Source organism: Salvia miltiorrhiza, chromosome 7, assembly GCF_028751815.1.
Source record: "Salvia miltiorrhiza cultivar Shanhuang (shh) chromosome 7, IMPLAD_Smil_shh, whole genome shotgun sequence".
Lineage (NCBI taxonomy): Eukaryota > Viridiplantae > Streptophyta > Magnoliopsida > Lamiales > Lamiaceae > Salvia > Salvia miltiorrhiza.
This window is the reverse complement of record NC_080393.1, coordinates 4,485,984-4,501,234: the sequence shown is the minus strand read 5'-3', so window position 1 is coordinate 4,501,234 and position 15,251 is coordinate 4,485,984. Positions and strand designations below refer to the sequence as shown.

Sequence of the window (15,251 nt, the reverse complement as noted above, 5' to 3'; positions counted from 1 at the left end):
GATCATTGTGGCAATTTTTAGGAATGGATTGCCGCGGCGGTTTATTCCTATTTTTTAAGAACATGATCTCAATCAACATTTTGCAAGCTGACTAGAGGTTTTCGAAAGCGGATTGCAACAATTATACGAAGAATATAAACATGAGAAAATAGGTTATTTTGATCGTTTAACCTTAATTTATTTTTTCGACTGAGTTTTTTGTATTGAACCCTCATTCTAGGTGCAATCCTTAGATATGCGTTTTAATCTTAGGCTGCCATTCTATAATAGTTAATCATCAAGAGATCTTAATATTTTACCTTGTAATGTTGTTAAACAATGATTTAGCCATGATGCATTCCAGGGTTGCATTTATATAACCCCTGAAAAAGTATTTTGTGAAAGGGTTGTCTAGAGTTCAAATTTTATAAGTGACAAAAATTTCAAAAAAAAATATTTTTGAGACCATAAAAATTTCAATTTTTTTAAATTCATCTTTATTTACAATGAATCTATAACATGTCACAGCAAATTCATATTATTTCATCAAAATTTATTTTATATGATAAATTTGACTTATATAATAACCACACCCTAGATATTATAACATACAGTGTGAACCACTCACATATTTTAATAGGACACTCGTAAGCGTCCTACTATGCACCACACGGATGGGCGTTCACATAAGAGAATTTGTGGAAAAAAAAGATTGGTGTATTGAGAGAATAAAAAGTGGGCTTGGGCCGGTAAAGCGGTTCGACAACTATAGTCGATATAAGCCCAAGAAAGTGAAGGTAGAAATGTTCTTTATTAAAACTTTCACATTACAGAGTTCGTTATTCACTACACAGAAGCAAAAAACGATCTGAGATTTATTTTAACACTTGAAGTCATGAAAAAAGTGGAAATCTATGCTCACCTGAGGCGTAAGATATGATGTTTCTCTTCAGCGGCGAAAGATGCTGTGCTCCTTGGAATGCAGCGGCACGCAATACGTTGAATGGTCCGAAATCAACGGAATACGCCTTCTGGAAGCCGTCTAGGATCGCCATCATTGTTAAGTTCGCAGGCTTCCTATCCAACTCGTATCTTCTCAGCAACGACACCTGAATGAACATACACGGCATTAGAAGCCAAGCAGAAATATTGTGTGCGTGGCCTAGTGGTAGAGTGTTAATGCCTGAGGTCAAAGAAGTTTTTGAGTCCACCAAAAAAAGAAAACCAAACAGAAGAACAAAATAGATCATGAATGCAACGAGAAATGAGAGGCATCCCCACCGAACAAAATATGGTCTCGAACGGGCACAGTATAGACACAGTGAAGCAAGATTGGTATCCATAAACAACACGTAAACATACGGGCTTACCTCGCCGATATCAGATCCAACTGCAATGCCTTCAGCAAGAACGTTTGAAAGAGAGAACGCGTCTCCAAATCCCATATTAACTCCTTGACCAGCCAAAGGATGAACGGTATGTGCAGCATCACCAATGAGAACAACACGTTTCGTTGCATAAGAGTTTGCATGATTAAGAGACAAGGGGAACACCATCCTTTCAGAGGCTAGCTTGGTGATTTTTGGTGGGATTTCAAAGCAATCATAGGCCGATACTAATGTTTTGGCAGTTAGCCAAGAGAACACAGAAGCACCCCCAAAGGATTGAGATTTTGGACGAGGACCATAGCCATTGTCCAGAGCTCGGTTCACTTCTCTCACAAAATCAACCTCAGACATTGATTTGCGATTCAATGACTCTTCAGGATCCATTGTCCAAACAATATTGCTGAACTTGTCGCCTACTGGGAGAAGGGCAATTGGACCGTTAGGGAGAAATCTTTGCCAAGCACATCGGTTTTCCTCCATATGTTCCACGGTACATATAATTGCATTCTGAGAATACTTCCATCCAGTCGAACTTATTCCAGCTAACTCCTTGACACGTGATTTGGACCCATCTGCTCCGACCTGAAGTAAGTATGCACCACGGAGAAAAGCTATGAGAAGCAGAATAACACAAACCTTATTTAACAGCTCTTGTGCATAACAAGATTAGAAATGTAATTTCTTTTATGCAAGACAACCAGCTTTTTTTATGTAGACTATAGAGCAAATTTACCACTAGTTTTGCATACAAGCTATTCCCATCACTCAGTTCCAGTTTTGCTAAAGATCCACGAGAGCTTGATGCAGAAGCTGGATCCAAGTGCATTGAGCTTAATCTGAGAGGATATAGTTTATGCTGGGAACCTGAATCCTGCCACAAGCATATAACGTCAACCGAAAATGATGACACCATCCAATACAATCTCCATGTTAACTTTATAAAGATAATTACACCAGCGGGAGAAAAACAATTAGAAGAAGATTTGCTCGAGTAAGCTTCCTTCTAGAAACAAAAATGCAAATATTCTATCATCTAAGTACCTGGAGACATGATAATAGAGATTTATGAAGCACTTTATTCTCCACCACGCACCTACACTAAATCCCAATAAGTACTATCTGCAAGACAGAAATTGTAGGATTATGATAGGAATCGAAGTGCAGGATTCACTCTTACCCTAGTACTTCTTTGTTCACGTCTCTTGCATGGTACCTTGTATAGCCCAGACCAGTATAATCCCAAACCTGTAAGACACAAAACATTAAGATTTTGCAAAGTCAAGCTGGTACATGCTTTAATGCACTACCAACAGGAGAGGTACTTTAAAAGAAAAGCTCTCACTACCAAGTCCATTGGCTAGACTTGAGGGGGAGAAAAGTGATATTCAAAGAATATAAAATGCTTTATGTCCAATAAGAACATGGTTATGGTGTTAGTCTTTACTGAAAACTGAAGTAAATAGCATTCAAAATTTTATCTTGAGTCAAATGCCAACTAAACAAATTTAATCACTCAGCATTTAGTTAGTATTTTTCTTTCCTGGTGAAGTTGAAATGGGTTTGCAGTAGCTAAAATAATCAAGAAAAGAAGCTGCAACAAGTTATAAAGCAGAAGACATGCATACTGATAGGTACAAACAAATTATACCCCAAAAATCACAACCTGTCAAGTACTGTTACCTGCATCTTATCAAAGTAAGCATGCCTATTCTCTTCGACATATTTCCACGCACCGACATCTAAAAGGAACAGATGAACAGTTATCATGTTTGCATAATCCCTGAAAAATAAGCTTATCTACTCATATCAACCAGTAATGCTCCCAATTTGGTTAATGGCTTTTAACAGAAGTTGTATAAATATTTCAACTATAAGCACGGACATAGTCAGCAAAGAAAATGTTCAGTGACCTCAGTCTTAGAAGTAGTCAAGTAAAAAAAAATAGAAATACATTAACAAATTAAATTTTTAACCCAAAATATGCCTTCAGATAGTCTAACACTTTCGAAGTACCAATATAAAGCTCGAACAAGTGTTTGAACAAATGCTTTAGACAGCAGTTCAGGTTTAAAACTTCTTCAAATAAAAGAGAAAATATGTTCAAAAAATCAAAATGTAAGAAGTAATACCTTTAAAGAGAGCTTTAGTTGCTGGGGTGACAGTGCTAACTCTCGGATCTGGGGGATCCTCTTTCTTGATAGATTGACCACTTTGTAGTGCTGGATTGCTATCAATGATAGCAACATTTAGATGGTTTGTCAATGGCATTTTTGCTGCAAGCATATTACGAAAATCTTAGTGTTACTCAATCCCGATAAGTATAAAGGTTAGTTTTTTTGCCTGTTAAAACTAAGCAAAAAAGAATTTTCAGTAATTTATGTTTATATACATTGCGTCATAATGCAGAGAGATAAAGAGATTTAAGGCAAAATATCTTTAAGCGTCATCCTACATGTATAGAGGTTTATATAATTCTATTTCTCTTCATGCAAGTGTAGGTCAGTCTTTGGCAAAAGGTGAGAACTAACGAAACCCATACATGATTTTTGCATGCACTGAGAAAAGTTCACAGTATCCAAGTCACTGATTTAGCAGAAGATATTCAACTATTAAACTTACCTAAAGAGCAAGCCAGAGCCATGCCGACCATGCCACCTCCAACAATAGCAACATCGTGCACCGGAAGATTATTTTCAGATCTTTGTTTGTCTGCTGTTCCCTAGGTATAATAATAAATTTAGGAGCCAAACTATCATGCAGAACATCAGGAAAAATAAAGTTTGGTTCCTGAATATTCAAAACCTAATAGATGCCAGAAGAACATCAGAATTATCCTGCATTGCTCGCTCTGCTATAGGGATACACTTTTCTGATTCTGTTTCTCTGGTTATAACATAGATTTCACTACTGGTTCAAGAGATAAACGATGCAAATCCTTTCACCCACCCAAGTTAAGTCTCTTACTAGTCATAATTCTTCCATTTTCAGTCAAGACAAACTCATTTGCATTCTATTCCATAAATAAGAACCATTTCTCTTATATTTTTGCCTAAAATCAGGAAATAGAGTATCTAATATCCCTAGGACTGTATTTTTTTTCTTTATGTGGAGCAAATTAACAGAAACTTTCTACTTCACGACCAATATATCAGTTTCAAGGGGTACAAAAAGAAAGTCTGAGAGTAAAAATTATGAACATATCCCAAAGCTCCTGAAAAGAAAAGACAGATATATGATAGATAGACAAGGTTCTATTATCACAAAATGAAGCGAACAGCCAAACACTAAATAGCAATAAAATACCAAAGTAACGAATGTGAAGTACCAAAAACCGTACCTAATAAAACATAGCTCCGTAACTGTCCAACAAATCAAAAAGACAGAACATACGACTTATATATGAAATTCACTATACTACTAACTTGTTCAATGGATGCACCAGGAGACTTGGCTTCTGCACCACTACATAACGTTCTCTTTGCAGATTTCCAGGCATGCCTGTGGAAAGCCACTTCTCTTGTACTTGTCCTGCTTCAAATTAACAAATATATACTTCATATTTATACTCATATATTACGGAGTAATGAAAGTCCAGCAGACCAACAACAATAACCTCAATCTTAGTATACACTTTACCATGTAAAGTAAAGTCATAAGCACAAGCAAACAGAGAAAGAAAAAAAAGACTCTTTAGATACTTTTATCGGGGCAGTACTCCATCAATCCATCACTGTCCACATTTATGATCTAAAATTGTTTCACCTCTCGATCTATTAATTTTATGAATGGAGAAGGCAAAGGGAAGAGAAATATATCACAATAAGCAAGAAAGGAATGCAAATAATGCTTTTAAGGAGAAGGCTGAGAAGCAACTCCTTAATATATGAGTATAAATATGAAGTATATATTTGTTAATTTTGAAGCATTATTTTAGTAACTTAGCAGCAATTAGGTGCAAATGGTACTCGAGTTAGCCAGTTATTTGGTTATTTAAGCAATAAATAACTATTGCAACTCTAATCCTTCTCTGGTTTCTTATTCTCATTTATATTCTCTCTCTCTCTCTCTCTCTCTCTCTCAATTCCTTTCTTCTCTCTATAAATTCTTAAATCCCATCAGATAATTATATCTTTTCTACATATTCTCACAAAATGGGTTATCCGATCACAGATTAAATTTGGCAAAGAGCCACAACTATTACCATTTGAATGGGTTCGTAACAAAATCAAAGAACCCCCCCCCCCTCCCAACTACAAAAACAAAGTAGAAATTCTAAAGGAAGCAATTCGTTCTACTTTGTATTGCAGCAAAATCATTTCGTTCGATCCATCCTATTCAAAGCATTTAAATGTGTATACTAAATAGATATATCCACAAGTATCAAAGAACAATCGATGAAGCTCCATCTTGAAAAGTGCAAATCTACTAATTTGTAAAACATTCCTTCACCAAAAATGCAAATCCGCACTAAATTTTAATCTTCCGTTTACATATATATAAACCCTGAACTTTAGCCAACTCCAGTTCACGCATAAAGTAATAACGCAAAAATCTGCAAATATATCTACTAATTTTCATTCAATTACAGCTCAATTCACACAACACGAAACAACAAAATTCAAAAGCATGATTCAAAAACTGAGTAATTGTAAGGACTTCCTTTTTTTAATGTTTACTAATAACGAAATATAAACTCTATACCTTATCATTTTTGTCGAAAGTTTTCTTTGGTTGAATCAGGATTCAGGGAGGAAGGTGTGTGTGTGTATGTAAGGAGCGAAATTCAAAAAGAAAAGTTGTAGGGCGATTAAGAGGGTTTTTGAGAGCTTGTGGCCGCTTAAAATCAGATTCTGAATAAGCAGAATCGGGTTTTAAAGTGTTTGCTTCCTATAAATTTGTGAAGAGTGAAGGAGAGGGGGGTGGCGCGTCGTCGGCGGAGCGGAGGAGAGCAGCGCGTTGGACGGAGGTCACGAAGCAGAGCACTGTTCTATTCTAATTTTTCCCGTAAGTTGCTGTTTGGTCGGTTTTAATTTTTTTCTTCTTCTAAACTTCTAATTTGTAAATTAAATAATTGAATCGATAAATAACCTAAATTATATTAATAGAATTATAAAATAAGCTAATTTAATCCATTATCGTGTAATTATAATACCCTATAAATTATAATAAAAAAAATCAATTGCCTTAATGTGTTAACTGAACAGACGAGCAAATTGTCAAAATATCGGTTACCCGATAATTGATTTGATTTTAGTTCGATTCGGGTATAATCAATACCCCATACTGATAAACAATTTGGATTAATATGTTATTATATCTCAAATTATGCAGGTCTTCGCCAATGAGCCCGAGACTCAAGGGGTATAATAATAATAATAATAATAATAATAATAATAATATTATTATTAAACACGCTAGTTTTTTGTTTCTTGAAGCAATAAACACTCTAGTTAGTAGTCACTCAAAACTATTAAAATGGATATGTAGTAATGACAATATTGGCTAATTACTGAACCGAGCTCCGACCTAATATATCAGACACATTTGAGACTCATGAGTCATGAATATAAGCAAGCTTTTCAAAATAGATTTAACAAAAGAAACACTAATTTTATTTTAAAATATGCTCCTATTAAAATTGTTTTTTTTTACTAAATAAGGTTAAAAAGATAGTTGATAATATACTTCTTACAAATTATGTTACATTGTATATCAAGTTAATACTTTTCTATATTGAAGCTGGCTAAGTTCACGAGTTAACTAGCAAAGTAGCGTCCTAAATCAAACTTGACTCACTTTAGGCATAGCTCAAATGATAAAATTAAGGCATTCAAAAACTCTCATTTGTCTTAATTCTGTATAGGATGTAGTACATTTATCATATTTGTGTGGTATAGAGGTATCGTCTGCGTGCGATATAGTATATTTCTCACATTTGTATGATATTTATATTTTTCACATTTGTATGGTGCAGAGGTATCGTCTGTGTGCGGTATAGTAATTTATTTGATGATACATCTCATATAATTCGGGAAAAACAAATAAAAAAAAAATCGACTCGTTCATATTATTAACTAGCTTCATTAAATGACTTTGTGTGAACTTTTATTGAACCAATATATTTATATGCGATAAGGATTGAGGATTTCCAAAAAATATAAGTGAGTGGGCAGTCATCTTATTATGAACACTACTAGAAAAACGCTCATAGATAACGGATTTTATCCGTTATCTATGAGCAAAAAAACCGTTGTGTATAGTGGTGTTATCTATTCTATACGTCATACACAACGGTTTCAAAACCGTTATGTATAGTAGCATAGATAACGGTACGATGCGTCATACATAACAGTACGCATCCGTTATCTATAAAGGTTATACATAACGGTTTTTCACCGTTATGTATTAAGATTTTTCCGTTATGTATTAATTTTTTTTAATTATTTTTTAATTTTTTTTATCATAGTTAACAGTTTTTTGCACTTTTTATAACGGTTTTAACCGTTATCTTTGATAGAATACATAACGGTTTTTCACCGTTATGTATTAAGATTTTTCCGTTATGTATTAAAATTTTTTTTTTTATCATAGTTAACAGTTTTTTGCACTTTTTATAACGGTTTTAACCGTTATCTTTGATAGAATACATAACGATTTTTCACCGTTATGTATTAAGATTTTTCCGTTATGTATTAAGTAATTTTTTTTTTTTTTATCATAGTTAACAGTTTTTTGCACTTTTTATAACGGTTTTAACCGTTATCTTTGATAGAATACATAACGGTTTTTTGCACTTTTTATAACAATTTTTTGCACTTTTTATAACGATTTTTGCAGTTTTTATAACGATTTTAACCGTTATCTTTAATTAGAATACATAACGATTTTTTGCACCTTTTATAACAGTTTTTTGCACTTTATATAATTGTAGTATATTTTTAAATTTTGCAATTTTTATAAAACGACAAAATGATAAAATCAACGATAACAATATTATATATCATCCAAAAAATTCATACATTATTATACAAATGAACCAAATATCAAGTATACATCATCATTGCATATTATATGAACCAAATTTCCATAAGCCCAATAACCTCCTACAGCCATTGGAAACAAGCAGCATGCGATTACCATATATGAAAACTTCACTCCTTTCCACATTGGCACACTAGATGGATTCTTAGCAGTCGAAGGCATGGTTCCCTGAAAACACAAACACAAACACAAAATCAGTCAGACAATCTTGTTTGATTCCATACACACACACACAAAAACACCACATAAATTTCCATACCTGAATCTTTAACACAAGGTTGTGCCCCCTAAAAACAAATGCTATGATGCCAATTAGAGCATTCAAAATGCTCGAAATGTTCCCAACTTTTGATTCTGTCCACACGGGCTCATATGATACACCAGGCGGCCTGGGAGACAAACAGAATCCATGTTAGAGTACAGTATGTCACAGCGGTGATTGCGCCGACAAGAGAAATTCCGGCTATGGTGTTGAGGTTCGGGAGCTGAGCCAAGATCACTGCTGAGAACACAAACACAATGATACACGAAGCCCTAGCTTTAGTTTAGCCCACTTATGCATAGCCCATAGCCCATTAGGTTATCATCATCAATGCTATAAATATTGTAATCTCTAAAGTTATTACTTATGGAATGAATATTTGGGTTGATGTTTATCAAATCTATCTCTCTTCTCCCTTGATTTCTGGAGTTGAGCTACTCGAATTGCTCTACCCTTGATCGTGATCGTATCAATTGGTGCTTTCATTGAGAGAATTTCTCTTTGAATATCAAAAAAAAAAAATGTCCAGATCAGAAATTCTCGCCGCCCTTGAAAAGCTTCGAATCTCCATCTACAGCCTGCAATCCTCCTTCGAGGCAAATTTTCCGGCCACCAACAAGTTCCCTCCGGCTACTGCTCCAGATGTGTGTTGGTCTCCATCCTCTTCGCCACCACCCTCAAACGTGCCGCCTTCACTTCCAATACTGCCAACACCACCGCCGCTGTACCAGCCACCGCCACCTCCGGTCGGGCACACCCTTGCCACATGGTCGTTCTCACCGCTGCCGCTGTCAACACCACCGCCGCTGCCACCGCTAGCTCTCCAACCTCCGCTGCAGACACCCCCTGATGTACCGCCTTCACTCACAATACCACCAACACCACCATCGATAACTACTTCGGTGAGTCCTCCGCCAATTCTTGGCAGCCGATTTTGGTTACTCGTCGGTTCTAAGGACGAGATTGTGGTCGATGTTTTTGGACCCATATTTGATGCTATTGCGAAAGTTTTAACTGCCGGCGTCTCTAGTTTTTACCGGTCCATGGCTGTTTTCGCCGGTCAAGAGGTTCGGCTAGATGGTGAACCGCCGCCGGATCCGTTAGGCATATCCAGCCGATCAGTTCTTGAGTTAGTTTGCTGGAACTTTTGTCGAGCACGTGGTGGGCATAAATGTATCAAGCTTTCCAATCAATTCACCTTGCGGACAAGGTGATTGTGAAGGAGTGGGGAATGATACACGAAGCCCTAGCTTTAGTTTATCCCACTTATGCATAGCCCATAGCCCATTAGGTTATCATCATCAATGCTATAAATATTGTAATCTCTAAAGTTATTACTTATGGAATGAATATTTGGGTTGATGTTTATCAAATCTATCTCTCTTCTCCCTTGATTTCTGGAGTTGAGCTACTCGAATTGCTCTACCATTGATCGTGATCGTATCACACAAGGTACCACTCTACTAATGAGAGAAATTGTACCACATTGGGTGTGAAGTATCCACAAACAAACATATCCAGCTATGCTTTTTCGATCAAATGGAAATCAATACTTGGAAGTGTTGATCAAACAAAACTTTCCAGAGAAGTAAAACTTCTGAAAACGTGACATAGCCTAAGCCCTTGGAATCGAGCAGCGCCTACAAATATTAAATTTGATAGTTCTAGCTTAGGAAGTAAACGACAAACCCGAGGTGACTTCTCTGCTGCTGATCTTAGGTCAGCCACAGCTCCTTCCCAATCTTCAACTAAAAGCTTCGCCTCACCTCTCTAGAAAAATTGGTCAAAAATCCAAACAGAAAAGGTGAAAAAATTAGACTGACTATCAAGTGCAATAGTGCTGCTTCAGACAGCAGTCGCTGGAAAGCTTTCTAACAAGACTTCAAAATTTAATTAGAAGATAACAGAAGATACATACCTGGACTAGTGCTTCAACTAAATCTCCATCAATTTCAAGTGCTTCTGTGCAACTTGCCACAGCATCGTCTCCCCTACCAAGTTTCACCTGAACCTTACATTATCCAAGATAAAGATGCACATTAAGAGCAGAATGGCTCGGGTCCAAGGCAAGAGCAGCTTTATATTCCTCTATGGCCAATCGTATCTTACCATTGCTTACATTATCATCTGTCTGCATGAGATATACCATTATCTAGTTTCAAGATGGAATTAACATAACACCATCTTAATGTGGAATAATCAAAATGAATAAATAACCACTTACACTTTTAGTTTTTTTAAGGAGTTTTTTCAATCCAAAATATGATCTCTTCAGTTCCCCATGCTCAGAGTCCTAAAGTGACAATGATATATATATATATATATATTTATATATATATATATATATATATATGTATGGAGAGAGAGAGAGAGAGAATAGATCAATATGAGATGGAACTGTAAGACTCACGATTTTCCAGCACCACTCGTTTCCATAACCACTGTAGCTTTGCCTGTCCAATGTTGGTAGCATCATATAATTACTAACATTATAGTTAAATTCATATTCCTAGTTACAAAGACTAATCTGTTAGCAGAATCTAGTTAACACAAACTTCACAAATTGAAACACGCACAAGCTTCACAAACTTCACAAAGACTAATCTGTGAAGAAAAACATGGATGATTAGGTAATGCAAACCTTAACAAGCTCATCAAGGACCGAAAAGGCCAGTGATGTAGCTCTCTTCGGAATGAATCTGTAGAAAGATAGCAAATAGTATCAGAGGCCAATGTCTGTAGAAAGATAGCAAATAGCAAGTAGAATAAAATCGTATTCTGATAAACTTCCCACTAAGATTTCAATTTGACACCTAACGAAGGTACAGATAGACTTTGAAGTTGCATCTTTCAGAGCTCTGGTCAGAAAATTCAAGCACTCGGGGGGGGTTACTAGGGTCAGCTGAAGCACCCTCCAGCCAGCACTAATTCAATCTATTGCATACTCTAATGTAATTACTCTAACTCGCCAGAAACTAGCAATTTCATCTTCAACTTGCTCTCACTTCGCACAGCAACACAAACACAATATCCCCCAAACTGTGGAATACAGAAGTGCTTACAAAACGCTACAATTTGAAACTCCACCTCAGCCAATAATACAACCAACTCAAGAACGGTACACTTCAAACACAACCACAATCATCCAACAAACGCAACGAACTGCATAACACAGTAATTATCTTTTAATAGAAAAAAGGAAAAATAACGTACGGGTTGAGATAATCGGAACGGGAAACGAGACAATCCCATCCTAGAGAAGAGTAGAGAGCAACTAAATCCTTCAATTGAACATCGCCAACCGAAACCCACGCAAAAAGCACAACTACCCCCTTTGCTTTGCATTCTTCTCCGCGATTCCGCGCCCAATACAACTTCCCGCGCCCATCACACAAAACTCCATTAGCACCATTCTACAACACCACACATTTTAAAACACGCACAAAATAAAACAAAGAGGAATTGAGAGTAGACCTTAAAACAAAACTCCTTCAGTTCAGCGACGGACATCCTCTTTCTCAGCGACAAATCAATTGGAAGCAGAAGAAGATTTTAGCCCTCCAGCTTCATTTGAACCCTAGCTTTGGCATTTCCACACAATTGAGAGTCGAATCGTGTGATTGGGCAAGAGGGATTGAGGAATTGAAAGGGGTTTGGGCGTGTACAGGCTGCGTGAGGAGAGGTCGGCGGAAAAGGGCGGCACGGAGAGGTCGAAGTCCTAGGGTTCTAGATTTGGGGTTCTGTGGAAGACAAAGAAGGGAGAGAGAGCACAGAGCCGTTGAAAGTGGCGGCTCGCCGGATTTCATCAGAGGCCATAGAGAGAGGCGATGAGGGTGAAATGGCAGCGAGATCGCGAAGAGAGAGAGAGAGATTTGGGGAGGAGATGAGACGCAGCGAGGGTGGGAGGCAGCGGCGCGACGCAGCACGACAAGGGTGGGCGGCGACGGGCTGGCTCGGGGCAGCGGCGCCAGCGGCGGAGTCGAGAGGGGAGAGAGAGAGTCGAGAGAGACAGGGAGGAAGAACAAAACTAGGGCTTCTAGTTTTGGGGGTTAATTTCTAAATTTCCTATAAAAAAATTTTCTTTTTTTTTCACTTTTAATATTCAATTTTTGGTATTTAGATATCTAATTTAGATATTTAATTTAGATTTTATATAAGTGTTAATAAAATAAAAAAAATGTTATGAATTTTTTATTTTTCAAAGTCCATATCTAGGAATAAATTCAAATTTTAGGATAAATAATTTATTTGTTATTTTTTAATATAATATAAGATAATATAATATTATTTTAAAAAAATTAATAAAAAAAATTATACATAACAGTTTTTAGAGACGCTCATACATAACGGTTCAAAAACCGTTGTAAATGACTCTTATACATAACGGTTCTTTAACGTTATAAATAAACCGTTATAAAAGATGGTCATAGATAACGGTGGCACAACGGTTTTGTAATACCGTTATGTATGCAACTAATAGATAACGCAAAAACATAACGCATTTGTTCAAACCGTTATCTATGCATATAGACAACACCATAGATAACGGATTTTTCGAAAACCGTTATCTATTTCTAAAAGTGCGCTCATACATAACGGTTTTTGAAAAAAACCGTTATCTATGCACTGTTATGTATGTAAACTTTTGTAGTAGTGGAAAAATCATTTATTTGTAAATTTATCTCAGCTTTCACTTATCATCATTATTGTTAAATTGACTTCTTATAATTAATACAACGGTATACAATCTCTTATATTATTTCAAGTAGATATACCGAATTAGCATCTCCCTTCGAAATTCATCGTTTCAATTTATTTATTTTTTGTATGTGTGTCTCATTTTGCATCTCAATTATATAATTTTCCCTATATTACATTATTTAATACTCCCTTCGGAGTAGTATGTATTTACAAAATAGAATTCAAATTAAAATACAAGATATTAATTTATAGTAAAAGAAGCCGAATACAAAATATATAGCTTGATTTCAATTATGACAATAGACTTGGTAGCATGTGAAAGAATAAAATTTGATAAGTGGCACATATAACTTGTCAATGTTATCCTACTCATCATGCAAATATTAGTGTGTATATTATATAGAGACAACATTATTATGCCACAAATACAAATATAACACTTTATATCAATATTGCACACGCGCATGGTACTTTTTTTTAACCTTTAGATTTCACTTTATAAAAGCAAAATCATTCACAAAGGCAAAAGAAATATGAAAATCAGAAAAGAAAAAATTAAATATATTCCCTCGAACGCAACCAAAAGAAGAAGAATCCCCAATTTAATTTAATAAGTATAACAAAGAAATCGGGGCCCTTGCCAAATTTGCCCACAAAAGAAATTAATAATAAAAATTAAGGTATTTGTAATTAGTGTGGAATTCAGTTAGTAAGATGTTTTTATGTCAACTACTGACTCAGAGGTTCAAATCATCATAAAGGAGAAATAAGAATTAATTAGTAGTATTAATTATCTTTAAAAATATTCCATTTTTCCCATATATATATATAGGCTTGTTTTCCTTTTTTCGGATGTCCCATTTATATAGGCTTATTTTCATAAAAAGTACTCCCTCCGTTTTTTTATAAGTGTCCCATTTAGCTCATTTTTTTGTTTTTCAATAAGTGTTCCATTTCAAAATTTGAGAGTATATTTATGACATTTTTCCTATTTTATCCTTATTTAATACTTGTATGAATGTAATAATTAGTTGTATATATGCATTTATTATGACAATTACTAAGGTTACAAATATAAAATATCTTATTTTATTGGTATATGTATTTTGACGGCTGGGGACACTTAATAAAAAATGGAGGGAGTAATATTTTTTACTCATTTACTATTATATCCCTATTTAATTCTTTAATTTATTCCAACTTTGATACATCATTAAATACTAATAAATATAGGCACACTAGGAGGTTTATTTATATATTTTCATTTCCAAATATTTTTTTTTAATCATTGTGAAAATGTCAATCAGCCTATATATATGGGATGGAGGGAAATTATTACTAATATTTTTTCTTTGTGAAATTTTATTTTGTAGGGCTAAAAATTTTCGACTACAACATGCTTTGGTCGATGTATTGGTCGGGCTACATGTGCCCATGACTAGTGATTGCCAATAGTTCTTCAAAAAATATAAACAACTAATTAATTAAGCTCTTGAAACTCCAACTTTAATACTATAAACATTTTGAAGCCTATAATTTAGTTTGAGGTGTGCATTTATTTGCATTTAATTGTTTGAGTATTAGATACTTGTCGGCAGCTCTCCAAAATATACTTATTCTATTGTATGTGAATAAAATAAAAAAAAGGGGCCGGGTAAAAGAAAAGCCTAATATGTTGGAAAAATAATAATATGACCTTTATTGCACGCTCTATTTTTTCCTTATTATTTAAATTTTTGCTATCTGTAATTTCATATATTGCTTTTACCAAATTCACATTGCTAATGAGTGCATAGCTAAAAAGGAAGAGAAAACAAGTCCTAGTGGAAGCAAGATGAGTACTTAGGTGCATGAGTGTGTGTTATAACTGAATCTAAATT

General features: G+C 35.2%; 1 protein-coding gene across 2 annotated transcripts; it reads right to left on the bottom strand.

Moving 5' to 3' along the window:
• Positions 1–771: 771 nt before the first annotated feature.
• On the bottom strand, positions 772–6,408 carry LOC130991831 (uncharacterized). 2 transcript variants are annotated; one of them, XM_057916239.1, is made up of 10 exons: positions 6,069–6,408; positions 4,790–4,898; positions 3,987–4,086; positions 3,497–3,640; positions 3,048–3,106; positions 2,545–2,612; positions 2,409–2,460; positions 2,101–2,238; positions 1,350–1,949; positions 772–1,088 (listed from the first exon to the last, which is right to left on the bottom strand). In XM_057916239.1, exons 1-10 carry the CDS (start codon positions 6,074–6,076, stop codon positions 873–875), a joined length of 1,494 nt encoding a protein of 497 aa, XP_057772222.1. In that variant the 5' UTR covers positions 6,077–6,408; the 3' UTR covers positions 772–872. The 2 variants fall into 2 exon arrangements, with proteins under 2 accessions (XP_057772222.1, XP_057772223.1); XM_057916240.1 differs by having other exon boundaries at positions 4,790–4,895.
• Between the last annotated feature and the right edge of the window lie 8,843 nt (positions 6,409–15,251).